At 39.9% G+C, this 9,937-nt stretch overlaps 1 protein-coding gene across 3 annotated transcripts in view; it reads left to right on the top strand.

Annotated features, from left to right (window-relative positions):
* The first annotated feature begins 466 nt into the window (after positions 1 to 466).
* Positions 467 to 9,937, top strand: part of MYBL1 (MYB proto-oncogene like 1) — a 28,743-nt gene continuing 19,272 nt past the window's right edge. For all 3 annotated transcript variants that reach the window (XM_088469344.1, XM_088469343.1, XM_088469342.1), the window contains exons 1-6: positions 467 to 677; positions 6,042 to 6,147; positions 6,216 to 6,287; positions 7,926 to 8,018; positions 8,961 to 9,181; positions 9,504 to 9,684. In XM_088469344.1, the coding sequence (XP_088325470.1) occupies positions 658 to 677; positions 6,042 to 6,147; positions 6,216 to 6,287; positions 7,926 to 8,018; positions 8,961 to 9,181; positions 9,504 to 9,684 (693 nt within the window). In that variant the 5' untranslated portion in view covers positions 467 to 657. The remainder of the gene's footprint in view (positions 678 to 6,041; positions 6,148 to 6,215; positions 6,288 to 7,925; positions 8,019 to 8,960; positions 9,182 to 9,503; positions 9,685 to 9,937) is intronic.

Raw genomic sequence — 9,937 nt, 5'->3', positions numbered from 1 at the left:
CCACGCCCACTGCTACGCCCCTCACTCTTGACAGTCTGTTACGCCCCATATAGTCACATGATCAATATCCAGCCAAGTCCATCATTAAGCGAAGTCCCGCGCTCTACCTGTGAGTCAGCAGACGCAGTAACATTACAGAAGGAGACATTAATACCCGGTTCCATGCCGGTCAGCTGACGATCCGCCTGCCAATGAGAAGTTAGGCCGCGCAGCGCACATTCAAACGCGCGTCTGCCCCACACAGGTCAGATAAAGGCAGCGCGGGAAAGGGAATGGTTTCAAGTTCAGAAGCTCCTCCCTCTACTCCTCATCGTCTCAACCTGTCCCGTGCCTTCGTGCGCCCCGCCCCTTTCCCCGTGGCACGCTATTGGCCCAGTCAGCAGCAGTGTCTCCTGATGAGCCCCGCCCACCCTGTCAGCAGCAGCTCTCTGGCTCGCGTGTGTCAGTGTGTGCCCGGGGCGTGCAGCAGGGGCTCGGGGCAGCAGCAGTGGGGAGACCGAGCTGGGGCCGTTAGCAGAGTGCGTCATCCATCCCTCCCTCCGCCAGCAACGCCGGGAGAGCACGGACATGACGCCGGGGAACTGCCTGACACCTGTCACGCAACCTCTAGGCATTGTCACGGCTTAGCGAGCTGGGTCCCCCAGTATACAGCACAGGATGGCCGGGAGATCCCGCAGGTAAGAGCTGGGGCTCCGCTCATCTGTATATCGTACATCTGTATTCTCTTATATTACTGACATCTCGGAATGCGGGAGTACTCTCTACCTCCTCCGTCCATCCATGTGCTTCCTGCAGCGACTGACAGGCTGCCAGGACATGCTGGGACCTGTGGTGCCCCATCACATGCACAGCAGGTCACTAACTATCTCTGTCTGATTTCTCAGTCTTCTTTGTGTATATCTCTGGCTCATGTATATATTGGTCATACACGCCCCTAAAGCTGGCTACACACTAGACTAGAGCGATCCGATAAACTGATTTTATGGATCATGTAGGCTCCCGATATTGGCAATACACACAAAGTGATTTTTAGGGGAAAAAACAAACAAACCTGCCATTGATTTTGCTTATATGTGCCCACAAGGATGGTGACAGAAACAAAAAGTATTGGTGGAAATATGGGCAGATAATCAGAATACACATTATCGTTACATCATCGCCGACTTTGTGTACGCACTAGATTTTTTTTTTTAAAACGATAATGCAGGTATTGGTGCGTACACACGTAATGATTTTTTGAACGATTTAACTATAACGATGTCGTTATTGTTAAATAATTAAAAAAATCGTTAATTTTTTGGGTGAACGATAATCATTCATGCGCGCTCCCGTTTGTAGTTCATCGTTCATTCTGACTGTTCAACATAACGATTTTCGTTCAGAAAATAGTTCATGTTGCACAGAATGAACGATGTCCATTCACTGTATGCATGATTAAAAAAATCGTTCATGAAAATCGTTCATTAATTTAGTAACCAGCGATTTTTGTAAACTATTTTCGGTCACTTTTTCAATGGAAAATCTGAATGAAAATCGTTGGTTACTAACACCGTTACGTGTGTATGCAGGTTAATGGTGCACACACATGGTCAGATTTTTCTTCAGATCTGAATGGTAACGATTTAAAAAATTCTTCATATCTGAAAGGAAAATCTGACATGTGTGCAACGATGAACGATGCACGTTCCCATTTGTCAGATAACTATATCTGATGTGTTTGCAGGCAATTTTGGACGATTTCCATTAATTTTAATGCAGTCAAAAATCGTTCAATCATTTGCAAGTCGTTCATCTGACATATCTGACAATGTGTATGCACCTTAACGCATCGTTAGGACAATTTTGTTTAATCGTCTAGTGTGTACGCACTATATTGTTAATGATGCGCGCGCTCCTGTGGGTCATTAACTATATCCCAAGTCGCTTGTACTTGCAGTACAATCGGGGATATTGTTAGCGAAGCCATGCTACCGAATGCAGCATGCCCTTGCTCACCCTCCTGCCGTTGTTCGTTGTTGCCAGCCTCGGCAAGTGTGTATGCACTTAGCGATGCCAGCACCTCTGCCGGATTCCGCCGCTGACTATATCGCTGGGTACACACATTCTAGTGTGTACCCAGCATTAGATCGGGAATTCTGAACGATCGGCTAATCTGAGCTAAGTGTTTGTGGCCAGTTTTCTCTGCTGTTCTGCAAATCCACCATTCCTACACACTGCACAGAAATCTGACCGATAAACCGATAATTAACTGATTGGGCCGATTGTTGAATAGTGTGTGCGAGAGGCACATTTACTTTTAAAGCTGTAAAATTGCTCTGATGACGTGTGTGTGGATGCTGCAAGGTTTTTTTTGCCTTTACTCTGGGAGAAATATTTTTATGTTTATGAAATATATTCTTACTTTGTAAAATGGCTGGTGGCTATTAACTGATTCCTGGGTTTTGTGGATTTGAGCCCTTGTGTTATTACTGTAACTATTTTAGATTTTTTTGTCATATAAATAGCTATCTGTTACTGGACACTTTGTATTATAGATAACAATGTAGCTCACTAATACTTTTTGTGTCTCTGCTGCTTCTATATCTTGGTGTTACATTGTGTTGTCTCTGACCTTACTGTCACCTGCGGTCTGACAACTGAGCTCAAATCTGCAGTGAGTATGGGCTGATTCAAACACATAGGACAGAGGTGGCATGCCATAAATCACTTTTACTCCATTTGCTCATTAACATACATGGGCTAAGTATTGCTCTAAAAATAATGTAGAAGTCCAAGTTGTGGATTCAACATCCCTCGAGTCAAACATTTACCCTTCTGCCCCACAAAAGGTTTCTATCCTCCCTGAGCTCGCCTTATGACTCCTGTGTTACGGTTTTACCCATAGATAAACCTCCCCATTACATTTTGTAAATTTATTAAGGGTTAGTGACTTTGTCTAACAGCATCTTCATTTTTATACTTTACTGCCCAGTCTTAGGTATGGGTAAATTTAGCAGCTGTCAAGAATGGGTTCAGATCTTAGTGGTTTTGAAGATAAATAGTAAATCATTATAAATACACATACTGCCTTACTAGGTAAAACTGCAAGGGTGTGAGCAAAGTGCTGTAATATGGTGAGACAACCTTTTCAGAGAGACATCAGATGAAAGTGGTGGCAGGGTCACGCACAATGAAAGCATTGTGTCAGTAGATGCTGCTTCCAGATTAACTAGCATTGTACCCTCTGCTGCCTTATATGTCATTGCTAAATTATTATTTTTATGTTCAACTTTATTAATGTGTAGCTTATATAATTATTTTTTATATATATATATATATATATATATATATATATATATATGTATGTATGTATGCTTGGCTAAACAATATACGGTATAGTTTGCTTATCTTGACAGGTTTGTGAAAATTTGCCATTGTTAGTATGTTTTGAAATTGATTAGTCTGACGTCTTCATAACAAAGGGACCACATTTCCATTGTGTTGTTGGATTGCGTTCTGCCACCACAATCTTGAATCTCTGCAATATTGTAGCTGTTGTTACATGACCATTTATTATTTGATGATAATAGAAAAGCTTTTTGATAATTGCAGTAAATAATTTGGACACTTATATGTTAATATACACAGTCATTTTATTGTTTGTGGACTAATCGGTGACCTTTTTATATTCAGAGCAGATTGTCTTTAATAATCAGTCACTGTCTAAATCTGAGGTCAACAGATGTTTAGTTTTTTTTTTTTTGCAACTTTATTCTTTATTTTTTTATTCTTTCAAAACAATAAAACCTAATCCTATAACACAAGCTAAGTCACCCCCCCATAATTTCATAAATATATTTATTGTTAGAATGCCAGTAACATGATCATAACACAGAGCACAGGCTTTTAGTATGAGTATCTGGGGCAGTATTATCTTGATAGCAAGTTTTTGAAAGGCCTGTTCTAGTAGTTTGACTGCTAAAATGTCACACAATAGGGATTTGGGCACCAAGTTAGATACAAGCAGAGCTTCTCTGGTCCGGTTTGTAGGAAAGGTCCTTTTTTTTTTTTTTTTTTTTTTTTTTGGTGTGAGTATTATTCATAGTTGATCTTGGATGCAAGCATATGCAAATATAATGTAATGTATGTATTCATATATGCAATACCATTATTGATAACATTATCCAATAAAATAACGTTATCTTATTATCCAGTGATGTTATTTTATATAATGTCACGTAAATCCTATTTAAATAAATTCCATTGGCTGTTTAAAATGTTCATATGTTTCTTTTGTCTTTATACACTTTATAATGGTTTATAACTTTGAGTATAAAGGAAAGGGCATGCTAGTAAGTAATATATTTGTAATGGTGCTATCTGATGTGTTTGCATACGGGACAAGAGTTCATTGTCATTTCTATTTTCTTAAATTTATGGAACTGTGGATGAATAAATGTACAAGTAATACGTTTCTATGTTCTCCATGTGATGTAGTTAATACAGCCGTCGGGATTTCAAGCCCATACTAGCAATGTTAGTGAGCCCCCAATCCTTGCTCTCTTTCTGCATCAGGAAATGTTTGTACAGCCCACTTAAGGTGCATACACACAACGATTTTTTGAATGATTAACGATATTGTTTATCGTTCGTTGAAAAAATCGTTCACTTTCTGAGTTAAAACGATGAACAATTATCGTTCATGCTCGTTCACGTTTGTAGTTCAGTCAGACTGACCTACTGAACGATTTTCATTAAGGGAAGTTACAAAAATCGTTTGTAGTTCAAAAAATTGTTAATTACACTTTAAAAAATCTGACATAAAATCGTTCATAAAATCGTTGGTAACAAAATCGTTGTGTGTGTATGCCGCTTTAGCTGTTTTCTCAACTGTGTCACTAACCTCATATAGTAGTACAGTAATAACTTTGTAGTTTTCGGCAATCCTTTTAAAATGTATTATATATAGTTGTCATGTAGGGAGTTTGTTTTGTGCTCTTTCAGCACATGCAACAGATGAAAATTCAAATGCAGTTTCCTAATAGGGATTCTTGTCTAAAGTATTTTGTTTTCTCATTCTAACACATTATTTGTGGTAGAACTCTGTAACCACACTTTCACTAACCCATCATAAAGAACTTCCCTTTTAGAGTTCAAGATATACTAACAGCTATGCCACAGAAACCCCAGAATAATTCATCCCTACTTTTGCATAATTGTCATGTCTCCCCTGGGCATGTGTACATTGTAGACCTGTTTCATGTATGTCTTTGCTAGTTTAACTTGTATGATACCCTATGTGGTGTCATAGATTATGATTTGTATGAGTGTGGCTGGGACAAGCTGGATCATTTTTGCCACTCAATAATTCAACACTTCTAGTGGCTTCAACAGAGATGGATTGTAATTAATTTTTGGTGATTTTATACCTATTTAATCATCTTGAATAGGAAATAATGTATTTGAAAATGACGGCTATCATTCCGTCTCCCAGCCACTTTATAGAGCAAAGGTCTCACTGTTTCTCTCTTTCTGGCTGGTTGTCCATTTCTCGCTGCTCCCTCCTAATAAAACTTTTCAAATCTGAGTAGTTGCTGCTATTATTGTGTTACTGCTCATGGCATTGCAAAGGAATGCACTCTGGAAAATGTGACTCCTTATTAGACAAGCCTGTGTGGTGCTAGAGGAGCTTGTATTGCATAATTATGAAGGTTTTAACTGTTACCCTGCAAGCAGCTTGTCAGTGTAAATGTTTCCTTTTCAGCCACAAACCTGTTCAAATAGGTTTTCGACTATGTACATATTACATGCTTGCTTTCTAAACTTCTGTCTATCTTGCCTGAATATGCTGTGGTGGGTTTTTTGTTTGTTGTTTATATTTAATGTACTGATTGCAGTGTGGAAGTGTCTGGTATTTAGTAAATATTTTCTATGTTTTGGCAAATAAACTTTCAGACTGTAGTTCTGTAGATTTTGTTCATATAAACCGCTATTACTATAATGCTAGAACCAATGCACTTTACATGAACTATTTTAGATGATTATATCCTCTGTTTCCTCAGTGAGGATGAAGATGATGATCTTCAGTACGCAGACCATGATTATGAGGTTCCAGCCCAGAAAGGTGTGAAGAAAATATGGAATAGAGTAAAATGGACCAAAGATGAGGTAAGTTGGTGGTTGTTGTTGTTATTTCCTTCAATTTCTTTGTTTTAATCTAATTTGTGTTTTAATAGGATGACAAATTGAAGAAACTAGTTGCAATGAATGGGACAGATGACTGGGGTTTGATTTCTTGCCATTTCATGGTAAGTCTTAGATCAGATTTGGAAATTATAGTCTAAACCTAGAAAAGCTGTATAGCAATTCTGGTGTCACACATTTGTCAGTGTCACCGCATCATTTAGTATAAATTACTCAGCCAGCTTTGGCCACCAGATATTTGCGCTAACACTAGAGGCTTGAGATACCAATTTAGGTTAAATACACGTTTGCTTAAGTCTCGACATGCACTTTAAATGGGAATTGGCATGTAATGCTGGCTGTCAGGGTGCCTACTGTCAAAATACCGACAGCGGCATCCCGATGTTTGGTATCCCGACAGGGTTCGGGTAAGTATACTTACCCTCTCCCATAGCCCTCTCTTCTTGTAGCCTAACTCTCCCCACCCTGCACCCTAATCCTTCCATCCTTCCTGTTAGTGCCTAACCCTCTCCCCTCCTTAGTACCTAACCTTCCCCCTAGAGGTGCCTAACCTCCCCCCACCCCCCCCCTCCCAAAAAAAAAAAAAATGCTAATCCCGTTATGCTGCCTAAACTTAACCACCCACCCCCCTGCGCGCGGCTAACGCTAAGGGTGCTCCGGACTTGCCTTGTTCGGGCTGGATTCCAGCATTGGGATTAAGGTAGGTGTCGGGAAATACCGGCGCCTATCTTAAGTCCCTTGTCGGACTTCCCCTGTTTGGATTTAGACCGGCCGGTCTCATAACTACATCCCCTTTAAATAATATAATTCTGTACACTAAATGATTACCTTCAGAACCCCTGTCTCCACCCTTAATGTTATAAATAAGCTAGCATACCCCATGCACCATAACGGGTGGGTCCAGTGTGGCAAGAAAGCTGACTGACCACACTAAAGCACTGTGTGCTGGGTGTTTTGTGAGTATTTCTCAAAGGATGAGGGTCCCCAATGTTGTGCTAGATAGGTAGGTTGTACTGTGTAATCTTACTGGTCCATACAATTTATTTTTCTTTTTGGCTAAAATGATCGTTCAGGTTTACAAATTTGAAAACAATATTAAAATGTATTTTTTTTTTTTTTTTTCTGGCAACTGAAGTTATGTAGTGTTGTATAGGGCAGAGGTTCCCAAACGCGGTCCTCAAGGCTCCCCAACAGTTCAGGTTTTAGAGAGATCCATGGTTGAGCACAGGTGACTTAATTATTACCACAGTCAATTTGATTTAAACACCTGTGCTTAACCATGGATATCTCTAAAACCTGAACTGTTGGGGAGCCATGAGGACCGCGTTTGGGAACCTCCGGTGTAGGGTATGGCGCATATGAGTGACTGTCTCCATGTATGTGTAGCACAGACGGTGTAATGGTTAGCATTACTGCCTTACAGCACGAGGTCATGGGTTCGATTCCCACCACGGCCCTCCCTGTGCGGAGTTTGTATATTCTCACTGTGCTTGCGTGGGTTTCCTCTGGGTGCTCCAGTTTCCTCCCACACTCCAAAAATATACTGGTAGGTTAATTGGCTCCCAAAACAAATGAATCCTAGTGTATGTGTGTGCGCATATGATAGGGAATATAGATTGTAAGCTCCACTGGGGCAGGGACCGATGTGAATGGCCAAATATTCTCTGTAAAGCGCTGCGTAATGTGTGTGCGGTATATAAATAACTGGTAATAAATAATTTTTATTTTTTTCCCCCATTCAGAACCGTTCAGATATGCAGTGTCAGCATCGATGGCAGAAAGTGTTAAACCCTGAGCTAATAAAGGGCCCTTGGACCAAAGAGGAGGATCAAAGGGTAATTTGTGTGCTTATAGTAGGAGTGCTGCACAGAGATGAGGTCATGTCATCCACCATGAAGAGTGTTAGTAGAAATCTGGGTCTAGACTTTTTCGGTATTGGGTCTGGTTAGTTGTCAGTTCTATGCAGTCAAATGCTTGAGCAGATTTTCCTTTCTAAGCCCATTATATTTGTATAAGACGTCTGTCTTTTTCTGTCTCCAAGAATAACATACATATTAGCTGCTGTTGTTTATTACTCTGTTCTGTCTCTGAGACCTACAGATGCAATAAAAAAAACAGTACCCTTATTTCTTTTTTGTGGAGGGAATGTCTGTCTCAGCAATTGGGTGTGTGTGTGGGTGTATTATTATTTTTATCTTCTGTGCCTGGTTACATTTTACATTTCAAACTGAAATCAAACATGAGGATCATAAAGAAAAACATATATTGTCAATGTTTATTTTTATATTCTATAGGCCAGGGAATCCTAAACTCTACTATTACAGTCCAGGTTTTAAGAAAATCCATGCTTGAGCCCAGATGGTTAAATCAAATTGACTGAGGTGCTAATTAAGTCACCAGTGCTCAAGCATGGATATTCTTAAAACCTGGACTGTAATGGTGGTGTTTGGGAACCTCTGCCGTAGGCATTAGGCACATTAGTGTGGCATGTCATGCAGTAGCTAATTCACAGTATAGCATTCAAACAAATTAATGTGCTATTCATGGCACCATTAACCTCTATATGATAGTAAAGGGAATACTGACCTGCCAGCGTGATTAAAAACTGTAGCAATAAAAGGATTCTCTAGCGCACACCCCTTATTGCATAATAAATATCTTCTATTTTTTTTCTTGTTTGAAAATTGGGGCAAAAATTAAAACCAGTTTACTAAAAGAAAGTGTTTAATGTACTACTATTTCAAGTATTTTTATTCTCATCTCCTGCTGGCTAATAGGTAATTGAATTAGTTCACAAATATGGTCCAAAGAGATGGTCACTAATTGCGAAGCATTTGAAAGGGAGAATTGGGAAACAGTGCAGAGAGCGATGGCACAATCACCTGAACCCAGAGGTGAAAAAGTCTTCATGGACAGAGGAGGAAGATCGCATAATTTATGATGCTCATAAACGGTTGGGAAACCGCTGGGCTGAAATTGCTAAACTACTTCCAGGGAGGTATGCTGTGTGTGTATGTGTGTGTGTGTATATGTTTATTTTCTAGCTGATGCTTGTAATGGAAAAGACTGTGTATTTGTTTAACAAATCGAATGTACATTGTGTAGGTTTGGACCATCTATATGTTGTGAACAGACACTAGGCAATAATTGGACAATCCTGCTGTTAAGATTTGCATACTAGCATTGGGAAGGGTGTATGTGTTTATACAAATGTGCTTGTATAAGTTTGTACATTTGTGATATAATGAGCCATTGCTACTGACTATCATTTGCTTTTTATTAGCAGATGTGTAATATTTGTATGCTTTCTTTTCTTCTAGGACTGATAATTCAATAAAAAATCACTGGAATTCTACGATGAAGCGGAAAGTGGAGCAGGAGGGATACTTGCAGCAGGATGGAAACCAGACTGAGCAAATCTCTAAGCTGCATCATAAAGCTTGTGCGGCTCTTGTCCACATGCAGGCGCAGAACCAGTTCTATGTGCCAGTTCAACCTCAGGTAAATGTCTTAATCTATATGTTCACCCGTCTCCCTACACACTGTAGAAGCAGCCACACGTTTGTGCAGCCTATCGCATCCCTTGTAAGGTGCGACATCAGAGATGCGTCAGTGAGCTCACTGCTCTATAGTGGCTCTAGTATGTTTTTTTTTTTGTTTTTGTTTTTTTTTCCTTCATGTCTTCAGTTCACTACTTACATATCCTTTTTTTGTTGTTTGCTCCTCTTATCTCCATATGGCATTCTGCTGTATT

This window comes from Taudactylus pleione, unplaced genomic scaffold, assembly GCF_031769625.1.
Source record: "Taudactylus pleione unplaced genomic scaffold, aTauple2 ptg000090l, whole genome shotgun sequence".
Taxonomy (NCBI): Eukaryota; Metazoa; Chordata; class Amphibia; order Anura; family Myobatrachidae; genus Taudactylus; species Taudactylus pleione.
Note: the sequence above shows the minus strand (reverse complement) of the source record. Positions and strands in the feature narration are given on the sequence as shown.